At 45.3% G+C, this 18,286-nt stretch overlaps 1 protein-coding gene across 3 annotated transcripts in view; it reads left to right on the top strand.

Moving 5' to 3' along the window:
* The window catches only part of LOC135825711 (cell adhesion molecule DSCAM-like), a 22,066-nt gene extending 15,615 nt beyond the window's left edge, over positions 1 to 6,451 (top strand). For 2 of the 3 annotated variants that reach the window (XM_065338332.1, XM_065338329.1), the window contains exons 11-14: positions 605 to 865; positions 1,371 to 1,554; positions 3,914 to 3,979; positions 5,474 to 6,451. In XM_065338332.1, the coding sequence (XP_065194404.1) occupies positions 605 to 865; positions 1,371 to 1,554; positions 3,914 to 3,979; positions 5,474 to 5,891 (929 nt within the window). In that variant the 3' untranslated portion in view covers positions 5,892 to 6,451. The remainder of the gene's footprint in view (positions 1 to 604; positions 866 to 1,370; positions 1,555 to 3,913; positions 3,980 to 5,473) is intronic. The other variant, XM_065338333.1, reaches the window with a different exon arrangement.
* Positions 6,452 to 18,286: the final 11,835 nt, after the last annotated feature.

The following is an 18,286-nucleotide window of genomic DNA, read 5'->3' as shown; positions in this document are numbered from 1 at the left end:
GTTAGCCAAGCCTCGTGAGTGGACACCGATCCAAAATCCCTTGCCGACTGAAACACATTTAGCAGTCGAGCAGCTTTTTCATGCAGGCTCAGGCTGGGTTCAATCCCCCCCCCCCCCAATCGAAGTTAGCTGCACGCCCCCCCCCCATTCAAATTCTTGAAAATCAATTCTGCATCAAAACTCGCTACTGCATGATTGTGATGGGGTTGATACCGAGACCGTTAGCCGGTTTAGCCGCTTCTGCCCCACCTCCACTGCTTCAGCTGCCATAGTTATGTAGCTCCCTGCTATCTCCTGCTGGCGTTTGGGCAATGATGGTTTGTGGCTATCTTGTAAAAAAATTGTACACACGAAAAGTGGCTGAAACACGCACAGGCAGGTAAAACGTCATCAAAAAAACGTGGAGCGCGACTGCGGTACCGCGAATGGCGAGTGTCAGTGGAACCGCGCTGCTCCGCTTCATGCAGCCAAATGCCGCGGAGCCGCAGTGGAACCCGGCCCTTATCAAGTTGTGTTTTAGCCTCCATTTCTCTTCTACATGACTGTATAATAAAAGTTCTGCATTGGAGTCTTCATACCACTCTACATTGTCAATTGTGTGCAGCGTATCCCGTCATCACCCACCTATCTGGGTCTACGGTGGTACCAGAATACGCTGCAGAAGTAACGTTACGTTGCAGTGCAGATGGCGATCCACCACCCAGCATCCGGTGGACGAGACAAGGTAACAAGACGGAGAGGCAAGCACGTCCAGACGGCAGCCTAGTACTCAGTGTCGTGCAGAGCAGTGACGCTGGTACCTACGTGTGCACGGCTACAAACATATGGGGCACAGACAGCAATAGCACCGCATTGTCAGTGTTTAGTAAGTCTATTGTACGCCGGGTCAGTGTTTGCTTACGCAGAGAAAGGCATCTGGGTAGACAAACTCATTTCCAGAGCAGTGCAAATCCAAACCAGTTCCGCTAATTGACAACATGTCGGCAGATGGCCACCGTCGGGAGAAAGAAACAATGATTCCCTTCTCCACAAATGAAGCTGCACATGTTCAGCCACGTCCCATCGACAATAAACTTGTTGGCTTGACTCTACGTTGTAGAAGGGAAGAACAAAGTGTAATGTCAAGTTTGCTACCGCCTAGAGGGAATGTTGTGACATCTGCATGCTCGGGGCTTGGGGCAAGGAAAATTCAGTAGCTTGGCTTTGCTTGTGTTTGTGTGTGTGTGTGTGTGTGTGTGCGTGTGTGTATGCATGCATGCACGCGTATGTGTATAATGTGTGCGTGCGTGTGTGTGTGTGTGTGTGTGTGTGTGTGTGTGTGTGTGTGTGTATGTGTGCATGCGTGCGTGCGTGTCACTGGCCGCTTACAGGTAAATCCAGCTCAATCATCAGTGGCTTCAAGGACAGCTATCTGTACATCTGTATAGCGGCCGCAGTACTAATACTACTGCTTCTGGTGCTCGTCTTCTTGCTGCGACACCGCTGTCACAGCAGCGGCAAGTTAGCAGTGAAGGCTAGAAGACCCACGGCAGGACAGCATGGCGGCAATGATGAGTAAGGTGCTGGACAGCGTCAAGCGCATAGCTCGTGCATAGTCAGCGTAGTTCGGTCACCACACCAGCAAAATGGCAGTGATAGGTACTGCTATTTTTGATAGGTACTGCGAAGGCAAAACAGGCAAAATGGCGACTTTGGAGTTGTCGTTTGTACAGGGTCACCACACCGCATTATGTTCTCTGGTACGAGGTCAGCACACCAGAGATGTGCGAGCTACGCTGCCCTACACATACACAGCACTGCTGCACTGTATTATGTGGCTTGCAGCAAGAGTATATAAGCCCCCAAGAGTGTGCAACTCCTGATACCCTTTCTATGGCGTTCGACGACAGCGAAACCTCCCATCACGTGATGTAGTGTCGCAGTTGTACCTTTCCACGCCGTTTTTAGCGAGCAGCTGCTTCCTCCGCGTCATTAAAATTGTCGTTTCACACATCGCGATTTTTGTGACTGGCTTGTCTTAGTCGGACTGTCGGAATCGCTGTTTTCTGTGTTCGAACATTGGTGCGACCCTTCCTGCACAATGTTTACTTGTTACTGAAGCCGTGATGGTCTCGGACATTGCCGGAGCTCTCTTCCGCACAAAACGAATTCATCATGCCCTGCACTTTTCCGCCACAAAACGCGTATCGTTTTTCTGGACTACATGCCGTCCCACATCGTTCCTGTGGGCATGTATCAAGACTGCAAGCTCGGGTATAAGAATCCTGGTATCTCTCCTGAATTCGAAAGGCTGAAGTTGACGATGCCAAGAACAAAGTGTTCTCAAATTCCTAGAATACCCGACGTGTGCCGCATGTTGCTGTGAAGGTAGCAGGTCTGAAAACACCCACAAAATCAGCGAAGCGCTTGCCAAGGAAAGAAGGGATAACCTGCTTACCCTGTCCCGCTGGAAGGTCGTTACAGTGTACCTGAAGAATGCTAGTTTGCCGTCGTCGTCTGCCACCTGGAGGCATTGATCAAAACGAAGTTTCACGACCTGAATTTGAACACGCGTCTTGTTCAGCGTCTTGTTGAGTGCTGAAGTGTCTGCCTCAAACTCTGATGAAGACGTCGACCGTAGCTTCAAGTGCAGTGAAGCGGGGGCCACAAACTAAATCTTGGTTTGTCGACAATGCTCTGCCTCGATTTCTAGCTGATTTCTTTGCCATTTGAGTGGACAAAATCAATTTGAAAAATCGCTCTGGGAAGCGACAATTTTAATGATGCGGAGGAAGTAATAAAACATTCTCTGACAGAAACTCACTGCGCGTATGCAAACACCCAGCATGATCATGGCAGGTATTCGGATTGCGCGCACACTATCCTTCGTTTGTCCATAGCACGAAACGTACCCGAGACATGTGATGTGAGTTGTCGCCGTCGGAGACCCCATATGCAGAGTTGCACACTCTTGGGAGATGATAATAATACTCTTACGGGCAGTGGCAACAATATGAGATCCCACCCAAGGAATTGATTCGGCTCAAGTGCAGTAGTTGGATTTCGTCTTGTGTCACTGTATAGTGCAAACCTGGTGAAATCCAACCCATGGAAGTGAGTCTGGTCATATACAGGGTTGGATTTCGTCTTGTGTCACTGTATAGAGCATACCTAGTGAAATCCAACCCATGGAAGTGAGTCTGGTCATATACAGGGTTGGATTTCGTCTTGTGTCACTGTATAGTGCAAACCTAGTGAAATCCAACCCATGGAAGTGAGTCTGGTCATATACAGGGTTGGATTTCGTCTTGTGTCACTGTATAGTGCAAACCTAGTGAAATCCAACCCGTGGAAGTGAATCTGGTTATGTACAGGCAGGAGTGTCACACACGGTACAGCCAATACTACCATAGTCGTACCACTTTTTTCGTCCAGGATGGTCCGCCCGATTCATCCAAAAAATCAATAAAAGAGCTCTTAACGCGCGCAGGGGGGGGGGGGGGGAATGCTGTGATTTGGGTTCAACCTTTTACAGCAAGATGCACGCTATTTTCAGCACGCTGTTGCCATGAGAATAGCCTTTATTTCGCGCAGTGCAACCATTTATGTCACCATAATATGCGATACAAGGTGAAATGCGTACAAATTGTGCAATATTTGGCCAAAAACGTACCGTTTGTTACAACGATAAATCAGCCCCCGTAACGTTTTAATGTTGCGACTTCAGCGCTATTTTGGTTGATCAAGGTACGAGTACCGTAAAAAAAGTGTTACCGTTGTTTGCTAAGGGTTTAATCGTCCGCTGTTCCACTCTGTCACTTATGCTGATCGTGGTGCACTGTATTCTTATGCTGTGGGCATCCAATACAAGCTGTTACCTAATGTTATGCCGTTGTAATCACGTCAGACTTTGTTGGGTCGATGCTGCGTGCAGGTTTGGAGTACCAGGCCTGTCCCTCTACAATGTTGACAATCGCTATTCTGGTGCATTCTCCTCAAGGTACTAATGACCATGATGTGCCGCTGCATGCCAGCCGGAAATTGATGTTACCCACCCACCCACCCACCCACACACAAACACACAACACACACGATACACTCACACACACACGCACACACACACACACACACACACACACACACACACACACACACAACACACGCAACCGCACAACACACACGCACACACACACACACACACACACTTTCTCTCTGTCTCTTTGGGTCTTCAGACTCTTCCTGTAAGTTTGTGTCTTTCCAAACATCAAGACGAGAAGCTCCCTTACAGCAATGTCCTAGGTTGCAGTTGCTGTTTTCTACAGCTGAGTCAGGTATCGGGTTCGGGTTCGGGTAGGTTTTCACGGGTAGCACGGGTACCCTATCGGGTAATGTTTCCATGGTAACACCACAATGCACCCCTTCCCTTACACACTGGGTAGACATGCGGAGTAATGCATGAATTTGTACACGTGCCCTGTACATGATGTCATCTGCGACTTCGGGTTTTCGGGTACAATTCTGTACCCGTCTAACCGAGGTCCTCACAGGTAGCACGGGTACCCGACTTCCCATGCACACCACTACTGTTTTCAGTAACGGCTCCCGTTGTCTTCCACACATACCCCTCAGGTATGTCAATTCCCTTTACAAAGTACTAGTACCCGTGCATTCTGGAGCGTTAGCCGCACCTGGATTTTTTTGTGGCGAAATACAGACACATTTCCCTGCCGCTAATTTGACCATCGCAGCATAAGCCGCACCAACTTGTTTTTGGGTGAATTCCTAGTGCTTTCAAGCACCTTGAATTCACCCAGTGCAGCTTATGCTCCGGATATATGGTACGTTGTGCATGCTTTGATAAAAAATAAAAAAAAATTTCACGGTTCGCGTGAGACTCGGCCAAAGGCCCAGTTTTCCGTATCCGCAGGAACGCCACCACCCTCTTGGATCAAGGCGCAGATGCAGCTCCTAAGCAGTGGGAGGTGAGTAGATCAGACCCACCACAAAGTGGTCAAAGACCGAAATCCCATTCACTGCATCTATGTTTCCCTCGTGCCAGGCCACGAGTTCCCAATTAACTGTGGGTTGCAGCACGGCTGGAAAAAATCCTTCCGCTTCCAACATAACATAACATAACATAACGGGGAAACATTAACGGTCTTGCTCGCTAAATACTGGTGGGACTATGACCTGAAGTTTCAGGAGCAACGCATTTCCCTTCAAACTGAAGCAGGTTTAAAGCATTTTTTCCATGGGTTGACCGCCAGTTCCGATGATAAGAACCGTTGTGTACGTGCTCTTCGTTTTCTTTTTTTCTCTTCTTCCGTGGTTGGTCTCACCCTCTCCTCAATTCAATTGGCTGTCTTGACATGCCACGAGGTGCAGAAATAAATAAATAAAATGAAATAAAATAACCAAAGAAAGAATGCTCTGCTATATTCGCGGTGTGAGAATTTGGAAATACTTTGTTTGCTTTGTTATTTCCCCACCGCAGCCACCTCAACCAAACGGCCACCTTCCAGCGGAACCAGGAGAGCCGCTATCAAACTCAGGAGGTACAGCAGCACCGCGGCTCCATCATCTCCAACGAGTACGCGATGCCTGGCTCGCACGCAGATCCCCCAGAGGCGTCATCGCTACCGGCAGGATCTCCGAGCAGCTTCTACCCGGGCGGCAAGAGACAAGCCACGCAGCCTATGCACGTCAACTATACAGAGAGTGGCCGCCCGCTGGGTGCGTATCCGCCAGTCGACGAGCAAGCAGAGCACATTGCAGTCAATCCTGTGACTCAACAAGTCAACACTGACTTCCAGACACAGAACATGATGAGCAGCCGCGAGGAGCTGTTGGTCACTGAGCAATTGCCGATGTACACAGCTAGGCTTGGTGACCACATACTCACTGCAATGTAGACACTTCTAGGGTAACAGTCTGAGGTGTTGGTCACCCCAGGAGGACAGTACATACGGCAGCAGACAGGCATTAGCTCTGTGAGGGGATAGCACTGTGTGTCATGGATGGGCATGTGTGTGTGTGTGTGTGTGCGTGTGTGTGTGTGCGCGCGTGCGTGCGTGCGTGTGTATGCGTGTGTGTGTCAGTGCTAGTGTAGGCGTGTGTGCATGCGTGCCCGTGTGTGTGGTGGGGGCTCTTCATGTATTCAATTTGAAGGAGAAGGTGTAATGTATACACGGCTAGAACATTTGTATCGCCTTTTTATTGCCGCATCCCTTTTCAAACGGTGTACTGTAGTCTAGGTATGCTGAAATGCCCAGTACAGTGTATTGTGGTCAGATGTGCACTGCTGCAGTGTATCTATTGATACTGGATTCATATCATAATGTCCTCATTACAACTGAACAAGCAGAGGAAGATGAGGACTGTGTCATAACACCGAGTTTCGCGCACAAGGCGATCATCGGACAACAATCCTCTTCTTCTTCTTGTTGTAAGTAGCTCGGCACTTGGGCATCGAGCACTTTTAGAGTATATTGGACAGCCTGGAACCTTTCTGTTTTATATGCCCATTAGGTGGCCAGTATAGGTCCGCTCGCTTGCTGCTGATGGTTGATAACAGGGTGAGTAGTACACTACGGAATTGTACTACTCACCCTGTTTGATAATGCAACATCAGACTGTAGTACCTCCCACACCCACGGTTCATGCACTACAAGTTGACGAACACCTTGGCTTCTGGTGGATCTGTAATCACAATAGAGAGAGGGGGGGGGGGGGAGCTGTTTTGCGACCGTCCAAGATTCACGTCAAATCACCGCCAATCAGACAGTAGAGCGCCCCTTACCCTTACCTGATGACTGATAACTTGTCAAATGCATTGCATCAAGAGTACATAAACCTTTATGATTTTACTCTTGATTGCATGCTGTGAGAGCTGTGGATTTTAATTATTTGTATCTAGTGGCTGCATCACACTGTGCAATCATAGGAACAAGCGTCGTTTACGGGCACAAGCTAACGCAATGGATTAAGACAAGAAAGGGCAGCTTTCTAAAAAATAAAAGCTTTTGTGGTCTAGTCCTGCGTTCTTCCGCTACATTGTTGCTCCTCGTTCACTTCAGGCCCCGTCTAAAAAGTAAGAAAATAGCAAAATGTACCGGCTGGCCGCTGCAATTTCAAATTCTACACTAAACCTAACAATAGTCACACCCGCAGTTAGGCATATGCGGATTCTGCCGGCAGAAAAATTGGCAGAATTCGGTACCTTTTCTAGTAAGTTTCATGCATGTTTGGTATGTGGATAAAGAAATGGAGCAGAATTCGAGGAATTTCCCGCCATACGGTTTGTATGGTTCTGCCAATTTCACTGCTTTTCGAGCAGAATCTGCCACCTTTTCGAGCAGAATCTGCCACCTTTTCGAGCAGAATCTGCCACCTTTTCGAGCAAAATCCGCACACCCCTACCCGCAGTGACTCCTGAACGATCGGATGTTTCGATCTCAGGGACAAATGAATATTCGATGAATGCTAACTTCTTATTATTTTAGTTTTTAGACGGGGCCTTAAGTGAAGGAGGAGCAACAACGTAGCGGAAGACCTCAGGACTAGAATGTTTTTAGAAAGCTGCCCTATAGCCCATTTCATCGGAAACAGTCCTGCTGGCTTTTGAAAGTCCGATGGGTGGTTGCGGGTGACCCACTGCACAATCATGTGCATGATCTTAGGCGCAATCGCTAGGCCGAAGCCCATTCTCGTCATGAGATAGACTTTCTCCTTCCACAGCACAGCTTGATATCGTGCAAGCTCTGGGCTGACGTGTACCTGGAGGTAGTAGGCCTTCTTGATATGAGCCAGAGCAAGCTAAAATATGACCACAGACCAAAAATTCGATTTTCAGTTTTTTGTTCAAAAATGATCGAACACATCTAATGTTCACTGTCTGAAAGTTTTGGATAGATTGGACATCTCTAAGTGTGGCTACAATGGTATTATATGCAGCACTGTTGAGATGGTGAAATTCTAGGTACAGCAATGGGATTGTCATTTTTGCACAAAATTGATATGCCCCTTAGTTCATCCTTTCCGGGTCAGTTCCTCTGTCCAGGGTATTCTAGCATGAGCTGACAGGTACTCAGCCACATCCAAAATACCAAATTGTCTATAGGCACGATCAGATTCTTCCAGGTACATTACGACGACATCGTCTTCAGCGGCTGGCGCTCCCCATATTTGCGTGAGAATTTACTTGGCGGGCGCCCCGCTCCGTAATTTGAAATTCTCTTGCATCGGCGGCTGGAACGAAGTATTTATCTATCTGTCGTCGGTCCCAGAGTGAATGACCATGATGACTGCTAGGCCCTCGTCGGAGAAGTCATCCAAGGACGAAAGAATCATGCTACGATGACCCGACTTGTAAATTTGAAATCCATTTTTTCTGCTCGTCTTGACCCTGCCTCCCCTCATTGCTACTTCCGTTTTCGTATTTTTTTTTCATTTATTTTCTCTTCATTTCTGACTCTTCTCAATGGTTGTCATCGCTTTCATAACATTGGGCAGAACTGCCCGTTTGCCATGCGATGTAAAATAAATAAACAACAACAACAACAAAGGAACTCACTGCACTGAGTACAGAGTGGTATCAGTGCATCCATGCAGCACTTGCTTGGCCGCGCGACGTAGAGTCTACTGTCGATCTACATGTACTTCGATGTACACAATGTATGCATGGTGAGCGTTGATTTTTCCGCTTTCGATGTTTTTTCAAAACGAAACCGGTCGCTACCCACCCACCCATAAACGAAACTTTTTCGTTTCGTGAAACAGATCGATAATTACGGATGGCCCCTAAATCAATTCCTACTTACATGTCTTTGTGCATACATCTACATGTACTATTAACATGTAGTAGTACTGTTCTTTCAATCAAATGAACCCCTCGATAGGCACATTGCCTTTGGGTCATTTCATAATAATAATAATTATTATATTAACTGGTTTGAGGGAAAGAGACAAACGGGAAAAGTCTGAAGAAAAATTATTATTATTATGTTGGTCATTCTGTGGCTGTTGTGCAGAAGTTTATGACTCCGTCGTAAAATTGTGTTGCTATTCACATTTTTCAGGTTTCCACACCCTCAAACTAATGGCAGATTGATTTGAGAATTGTAACCAGGTGCATGTCACAGATTTGTTTGTTGATTCTGTGTTTAGAATTGCGGTCATGATAAGGTCATCATGCATCATATTGCAATAAAATCGTTATCCTGGTTGGTTGGTTGGTTGGATTTATTTAAAGTCGTACAACAAACAGGCATATCTGCCTCCTTATATGAAGACGACTTCTGGCAGTAAAACATTTTAAAGAATAGAGAAAGGAAAAGAAAAAAAAGAAGAAGAAGAAGAGAAGATCAAGAATGCATCCTGAGCATACAGCTAGCCGGAGACTGAGCACAGCTAGCCTAAGCATGCATCAGAGCATCAGGATTACTACATACTACTAGTACTATTCTCAAGATAGGGGAGGGGGGTTGCTGTCATGCTACAGTAAGACAATACGCGTGCAACACACCCTTGAACTGGAGGGGGGACGTGATGTTTCTTGCATCAGGTGGAAGACTGTTCCAAACGCGTGCAGCAGAAAGAGACACGGGATGAGTTCTGGATGGAAGCTGCAGCAGAAGTCGTTGGGAGCCGCGCGTTTGGCCAGCCCTAGTCGGAGTGACGAAATCTCCGAATAATGCGCTGATCAGCGGCTGCTCCATGGTGGAATGTAGGCACCGGTAGACCAGCGAGCACACTGTTTCACGCAAGAGCTGGTGTACACGAAGCAGGTTGTGTTCCGCATACACGGGAGTCATACGGGTACGGGAGGTAAGGTTGTATACGGCTCGCAGGGCTAGGTTGCATAGGCGTTGAAGTCTCTCTTCATTTAGAAAAGCGATCCTGTCAGCTTTTCTATTATTGTGTTCACATGGCAGAAAAAACGACACCGCTATGCTACGTAAGTTTCTACGTAAGGTGCTCGGTATTTCACTTAGGCTACGTAAGTCTCTACGTAAGGTGCTCGGTATTAGATCTACCAACGCGTGGTAGCCGTGTGCTGTGCACGTGCACGGCAGACATTGTGTTCAGTGCATGCAGTCCGCGGATCCGTGTTCGGATGTGCATGCGCGAGGAACTTCCTTCTTTGGAACTGCTTCTTGCATGCATGAGCTGTTTCGGATATTTCGTCTCATGGCCTGGCTTATTTCGTTTCGGCGCTGCTGAGACCTCCTTTCGCGGAATATTACTCAATGACAGGTGAGTTGACCAGTTGCCTTTGATTCATTTGCTTGTGTTGACTCTTTCATTCAGGAAAAGTGTGCTGATTTTGGGGCGGAATGCAATAAATAATGGAAAAGTTGACAGGATCTCTTTTCTAAATTTTGCTTTTCTGCTGCCGAGCTGCGAGGCCTCCTTTTACGGAATACTCGATGACAGGTGATCTCTAAGTTGACCGGTTTCCTTCAATTCATTTGCTTATGTTCACCTTTCATTTACGGAAACGTGTGCTGATTTTATTCGGATTTAGATCCATTTTTATCTCTTTGCCCTTGTCTGCAGTGTGCGAAGAACGCGAGTTCAACTTCTTGACGGTAAGGCTTATGTTAGATGTGTTGTCGAAATACTCATATTCATTGTACATTGGTACGTTACAAGTAAGGCACTGGTCAGTGGCATACTATCGTTGGCAGTTCCCAATCTGGAGGGAAAGGTTCAAGTACCAATTGACCGAGTTTGCAAAATAAATTCGCATATCAGGGGAAATCTCTATTGTGGAGAGGTTCAGTAACTTGTTTGTTTCATACGAAACAAGCCAATGGGTGCAGTCTCGTCTCGTGAAAATCTCGTACTTGTATGATTGGATTTGTTTACTCAAGTCTGGGCTGTTTGATTTGTGAGTACCGCCGAGATTGCACTGCCTCAAATAAAGTTTCGTGCCGCCAAAGCAAGAATTACGATCTGCAATCTGTTTGTAGTACCTGTAAGAATGTGGAGTACATGTATCGTACTTTCTCTGTTGCTGTTTGAGTTGCCGTCATGTTGCTAAAGAAAGGTTCAGTAGAGAGGTTCTGCAAAACGAAAATTCGAACGAAGTTTCGCGACAGTCCTTGCGAAAGTGTGTGCGAATTTTTGCACGAACTTTGCGTTCTGCACATTTTCGTAGTTTGCGCGGGCCAAGTGCACTTACGCCATGACCCGACCTCACGAAATTTCCTACGACAGTTCATTTCGCGTTCCCTGCAAGTTTCGCGTCCAAAGGTGCGAAGTTTCGCACTTCATGATGTAGAGCGAAAGTTTGTACGCATTTTCGTTTTGCAGAATCTCCCTAGTGACTCAATTGTTTCATACGAGACGAGGCAATGAGTTGGTGTGGCTTAGAATCTTTCGCCGTAGAAGAAATCTATTCGTATGTCTATTGGAGATATAATTGTATTCTCTGGTTATAAAATAGGTTAAGCTCACAGAATAAATACCATCGGTCCCTTGGTGTTCGTCCTAAAGAGGTTCGACTGGATATCATTCATACTCACCAAAAGATGTGTAAGATTTTATTATTGTGGAGTGCCTTGTTTATCTCTCAGTACGAGGTGATTTGTAAAAATTTTACATGGCATATTATTTTACAAATCGAGTAAAATATCATTGTTGAGGGCGATTGCGTTCTTCCCCTGAAGTGTTCTTGTTAGTTCGACAGACAAGTCAGTTGCCATTGTATTGTAGTTTGTAAGCATCAGCAGCGTTTGGCGGAATTGTTTTCTTCCACGGCCTTGTGAGACATCAGTCATGGATCGAAATTCATGAATTTGTGGTCAATGAGGTAAAATATCCCTCAATGGATGCTTGAAGGACGTCCAAGAGCCAGCGAGCATATTCTACGGCAGGTGGAAACCCTAGGCTGGTCACCGATGCCAGTCACACCATCAAAGTAGCAGGGCTGAAGAAGAGATTAGCCAAAAAGGTGAAGGTCAGAAACTGCAATTTTGACAAAAGGTGTCTTTCACTCACTTATCATGAAAGGTGATTCAAATCCAAGTCCGAAGCTGCTGATGCTTATGGCATACAGGTAAATAATTAGCCGTTCAGTAGACCTGCGTATGGAACTCAGCTTGCTACCTCAGAAGTGCTGGTAGAGATTCACGATGGCAAACGGTGCAAATGCAGGAAATGCAGCATGAATGTATGTTGGGTGTTGACGGCAGAGCACCCATTGAGGGTGGTCTGCAGTCTTCTTCCAACACAGAAGTATATGAATCAAGTGAAGGAGTCACTGCACTTGTCTTGGAGAGTATGGAAGCCCCGACATTGTCAGTATGTGCCGGTTAAATGCACTGTGGCCCAGATGCACGAAGGCACCCTGTCGTGGGACTGCTGGCGCGCATCATGGATGGTATCTTTGCTTATTATGGTTATTTCACGCATGAGGATGCACTGCAAGTTGAAAGAAATGAAGCAGCAAGATAAGGTCTGCGTGCTCATGCTCCACAATGCCGGCAGGCGCTCAAAGATACCCTATCGTTTTGAACCGCAATTGACGACGTGCAGAAACCAATACGTTGGGCAACCTGCAAAACCAGTCTGCTTTCTCTGCATGTGATTTGCTTCAGATGTATCTTGATTTCCCATTGCAAGCTTATTGACACATTTAGGTCATTTTTGTTGATGTTAGACCCTATTTTACTGACTTGTAAAATTTTGTACACACTTTTTCCGGGTGAAAAAATGCATGCAAAGCAACCCCACACTGTGTCTCTCATGTTTGTGGTGTTCGATCAAGAAGTCCATAGGTGGATAGAGGACATACATAGTGACAGAATGAGACCATGCACACTTCAAAACTCGCCAGGGCAACGGAATGATAGCCTTTTTTTACTTTTATGTAAAATTATTACAAATCACCTCGTACCTCCAACCATAGCCTTGTACCTTTTCTCCTCAGGATCAGTGTAGTTGTTGGAACGAGGTTTTGGACTCAGCAATGTATTCGTTTACATTTTAATACATGTTTATTGTTCCTCCTTTGCTGTGTTGTTTTAGACAATCGTGGACTAACAGTTTGAAGTCATTGAACTACTTCCAAAAGTTGTATCGACATCAACAGGATTACGATTTCAGTTTCAACATGATGCTGGATGACCTTATCACGATAACCCATGACTATAAACCATTATAAACACAGAATCAACAAAAACATTTGCGACACGCACCTGCCGCATGGCTACATTTCTCAAATAAATCTGATTGAGGGTGGAGAAATCTGAAATATCTGAAAGGCAAGACAATTTTATGACAGAGTCATGAAATTCTGCAACAGCAACATGCACAGAATGACCTCCGTATAAAAAAAGTATAACCACCACTGCATGCTCACATGTTTACCCGCAGAAGAACATGCATTATGCTAGTGCCATTTTCTGCAAGAAAAGGCTTGCACATCAATGCGTATAATATGGTATTGATATGATGTGAAGGCCATCATTTACATATTGATATAGGGCATTCCATTGATTGGTGACAGAAAAAACAAAAGAAATTATAGCAATAAAAACTGCTTTATGGCAGTTTTCTAAAAAAAGTTATTGTGTTCTAGTCCATGGACCCCGTCTAAAAAGTAAGAAATTAACGAAATTGATAGCTGAAAATTAAAATTTCACACAAAACCTCACAATAATCACACACAGAATGAAAAGCTACATGCAGAAGACCTCTTCCCCTCGCGATCCTCTTTCCTATGCATGCATGTTGCCAATTGTTGGTGCAGTACAAGTTTAGTGTTGAAAGCAGGGAGTAGTATTGTACTACTCCCTGGTTGAAAGCAGCATTTCAAGTGTTGTGATTATTGTGAGGTTTTGTGTGAAATTTTAATTTTCAGCTATCACATTTCGTTAATTTCTTACTTTTTAGACGGGGTCCATGGACTAGAACACAATAACTTTTTTAGAAAACTGCCATAAAGCAGTTTTTATTGCTATAATTAGCCTTGGAGAGAGAGCTAAAGAAAGCTGAGCATCCATAGCGGATCCTGGACTCTACCATGGACGTGTACGCCATTCGCTTCTACTGCAGAGAGAGACACTTCCGATTTCTCCACAGTGCTCCTATAACCTGTCGAGACGTTTTACAGATATGCGTAATCCTGTTGATGTCGGTACAAATTTTTGAAGTAGTTCAATGACTTCAAAGTGATATTCCACGCGATTGTCTAAAACAACAAAGCAAAGGAGGAACAGTAGACATGTGCTAAAATCTAAAAGCATACAGTGCTGATTCAAACACTTCGTTCCAACAACCATACACTGCTCCTGAGGATATGTACTAGGGGCAAGGCTATGGTCAAAGGTACCGAGAGATAAACAAGGCACTTCGGCGATCCTCAAATGTTTCACATCTTTTGGTGAGTAAGAAATAAATACAGTCGAAACCTCTTTAGAACGAACACTAAGGGATGGGTGACATTTGTCCGCAGTACCGTGAGTTCTTCCTATCCATGTTTTATACCCAGTGAATACAGTTATTTATCCAATAGAGTTACAGAGAGCGGAGTCCTCCGGTTGGATAGAGTGCTCAATGCAGAAGCGGAGCAGTAACACACGAGTCGCAGAGTAACACGTGTCTGGATTGTTGGAACTAATCGAGCTTCATGCCAGATGGCAATCTTCAGACAACTAAAAAGGTTATCAGTTGTCTGAAGATTGCCATCTGGCATGAAACTAGTAGTTACAACAATCCAGACACGTGTTACTCTGTGACTCGTGTCCAATAGAGTTACGGATACATTTCCTCCAAAGGGAAGGATTCTAACCCAGACATGATCTATGGAGTATTGACTCGTCTCGTAAGAAACAAAGGAGTCACTGAACCACTCTATAGCAACATGATGGCAACTGAAACAGCAAGAGAGAAAACAACAATACAGATACTACGAACAGATTGGAGATCATAATAAAAATAGAAGAATTCACATGGAAACGAGTTATGAAGCAACTATCCACGACTGTAACCACGGTAACGCTTCTGTGTGATTTCTTCTGTTTTAATTATATTTACTGACTCAGTATCCGAGTTAGATTGGAGATGGTAGTTTTTTTTGTTTTTCCAGGATGTAACGCTATTTAGGGCAGTGCAATCTAAGCGCTACTCACGAATCAAATAAATACTAGTAGCCCAGACTCGAGTAAACGAATCCAATCGTACGAGATGTTCACGAGACGAGACTGGACCCATTGGCATCGGCTCGTTTCATATAAAACAAACGAGTCACTCAACCTCTCTGTTATGGAGATTTCCCCTGATATGCGAATAGGTTTTGGCATATTCGATAGATGCATCCTTGTCCTGACTTCTTGAACCTTTCCCTCCCGATTGGGAACTACCAAAGATATTACGTCACTGCAAAATTCAGATTTTATCCTATGGCCAAGGCACGGCATGCCGGAAGCAATACCAGTACATTACATACCAATGTACATGTACAATTAACACTGACGCATATCCACTCAAATCCAATGTATCAGCAATGTTGATGAACGACAGTACGATGACGAATGCGTCGAGGGCACTGAACTGTTCAGTCTGAACATAATATTTCCACAACACATTAAAGCCTCATTTTTATTATTTTGAAACTCGGGTATTGAGCCAATAATAAAAGTAGAAAGGAAAAGGTTTTATTATTTTCTTATTTATTTACTAGACCCACGTAAACCCGTCATGTGTGAGCCTTGAATAAGGGGAGTGGTGGCGTGGCCTGGGATGCTCTACCGACCTTGGGTCTCGGCTTCATCACAACCAGGCGCGCAAGATAAGCCTTACCGTCAGGGAGGTGAACTCGCGTTCTTCGCACATTAGTAGGCACTGTGGCCAATGGCAAAGAGATAAGAATGGATCAAAATCCGAATACAATTAGCACACATTTCCGTAAATGAAAGGGTGAACACAAGCAAATGAATCGAAGGAAACTGGTCAACTCAGCGATCACCTGCCATGCACTGAGTATAGTCCGTAAAAGGAGGTCCATATAGTGGAAAAGCTAAATTTAGAAAAGCGCTCCTATCAGCTTCTCTATTGCAGATAAAGATTATCCCGGTATACCCTATCCTTGGTCATGTACATACAATTATCCCTTTACTGTGCATAGTTCGAAACTCCCCCCACAATAGTTACCTCTTTGCTTTGTCATACCACAACCATTCAATGCGGTGAACCCCTCGATAGGCGATTAGCCTTTGGGTCATCCCAATAAAGTTATCCTTATTATTATTATCCTAAAATCAGCAGACTTTTCGTAAATGAAAGAGTCAACACAAGCAAATAATTCGAAGGGAGCTGATCAACTCACCTGTCATTGGGTAATATTCCGTGAAATGAAAGGCTCAGCAGCGCAAAAGCGAATTACACCAGGAGACGAAATATCCGAAACAGCTCTTGCAAGAAGCAGTTCCAAAGGATCCATCAACCATTGAAAGGACTGCAACCAGAAAAGCTGGCAGGATCATCATAGTAAAGCTTACAGGATCGCTTTTCTAAATAATGCCATTCATGCATTGCGGTGTACAATACAATTAGTTCAAGAGTTGTGGGGCTCCTGCATGCGCTCATGCTGTTTTTTCTGCTGCATGTGTCGTATCCGGACGGCCCGGGGTTTGACCCCAAGGCTGCGGTCGTCGACATGAACTAACTTACTAATAAACCTTCACATTACAAGGCCGTGCAGTGGTGGCCACTTGGAGAGAGTCCACCAACAGAATTACTCTTACGCACGCACGCACGCACACATACTCTCACACACACACTCAGGCATATACAGACACGTACACTCACACCAGCGTTCAGGTTGACTCACATCTTCAAAAGGAGCTAACTTGGTTCAAGAGACGATATGAGAGCACAAGGCAAGACAGACGAAAGCCGAAGCTTCCGCCTGAAGGCGGAAGGCAAGAGAGAGAGAGAGAGAGAGAAGGAAAGTCATCGCAGTATCTAGTTGCGGCCATGGAAGTCCATGGCCGCGAGATTGCTGGTCCCGCATGCAATAGCGTATCAAACCGTAGTAAATATGTGTACGAACTGTTGCATAAAGAGCGGGAGCCATGTGGGGAAATAACAGCGTAGACCAAATGAGGCTGTGTTTACATGAAGCGTTTCAACCCGGGTTGAGTTCGACCCGGTTCAGATTTCAACCCGCCATGTGCACAAAGTGAATGGCGCGTTTACATGACGCATTGCGCTTGACCCGGGTTGAAATTTCAACCCGGGTTGATTTCAACCCTCCCCCAAGGGGGAGGGTTGAAACTTCAGCCCGGGTTGAAATGTTCCGAAATGTTCATGTAAACAGTCTGACCCGGGTTGAGTCATGGATTTCAACCACGTGATGGGGCGGGAAGCTGAATCTGTGAAAGCGCGTGAAAGCCAAAGGTCAAAGTACATTTCCAAAGGTCAAAAATAGCACGGAGACAATTTGTAGTGTAATGGCAATGGCGATGGCGATGCATCGATGGCGGATGAAGAAAAGATTAATTAAAAAAAAGCAAAGGTAGCAAAGAGCAAAGAGCAACGTCCCACATGTGGAAGTTTTGGGTTTTTTTCAACGTTTCATCATTATACCAGATTACGGTTGCTCTTCTATCAATATGACCAACGTCCCTCAACTGTCCGATGATTACGAGCAGTGTAGTGCTAGCATCCCTATTTCGCCTATTTCGCCCCCTCCTATCAATGTCACTAGTGCCAGTAGTGGGAAGCGGAAGAATTCCGCATCTGCATCTGCATGTACCAAATGGTTCAAGTGGACGGACGAGCTGCAGGACAAGCTCGTGATGGTTTTGCACGACCACAAGGTATGAATCATGAATGTTATCCCTGTTATTCTTTTTAAGGAGACTAGACCTTAGACCTTAGAGGACATTAATCGAAAAGTTGTCATTTCATTTGAAAAGCAATGCGATTAGTAGATTCTGTTTCAGAATTTCGGACACAATTTAGAGTTCATTATAAACAGCATATTTTTGCCCCCTCCTATCAATGTCACTAGTGCCAGTACTGGGAAGCGGAAGAATTCCGCATCTGCATCTGCATGTACCAAAAGGTTCAAGTGGACGGACGAGCTGCAGGACAAGCTCGTGATGGTTTTGCACGACCACAAGGTATGAATCATGAATGTTATCCCTGTTATTCTTTTTAAGGAGACTAGACCTTAGACCTTAGAGGACATTAATCGAAAAGTTGTCATTTCATTTGAAAAGCAATGCGATTAGTAGAACTATGCCAAGCTTACGCCAGTCATTTGCCTGAATTCTGCTCCTCTTTGTCCACATAC

Source organism: Sycon ciliatum, chromosome 10, assembly GCF_964019385.1.
Source record: "Sycon ciliatum chromosome 10, ocSycCili1.1, whole genome shotgun sequence".
In the NCBI taxonomy this organism is placed as follows: Eukaryota; Metazoa; Porifera; class Calcarea; order Leucosolenida; family Sycettidae; genus Sycon; species Sycon ciliatum.
Note: the sequence above shows the minus strand (reverse complement) of the source record. Positions and strands in the feature narration are given on the sequence as shown.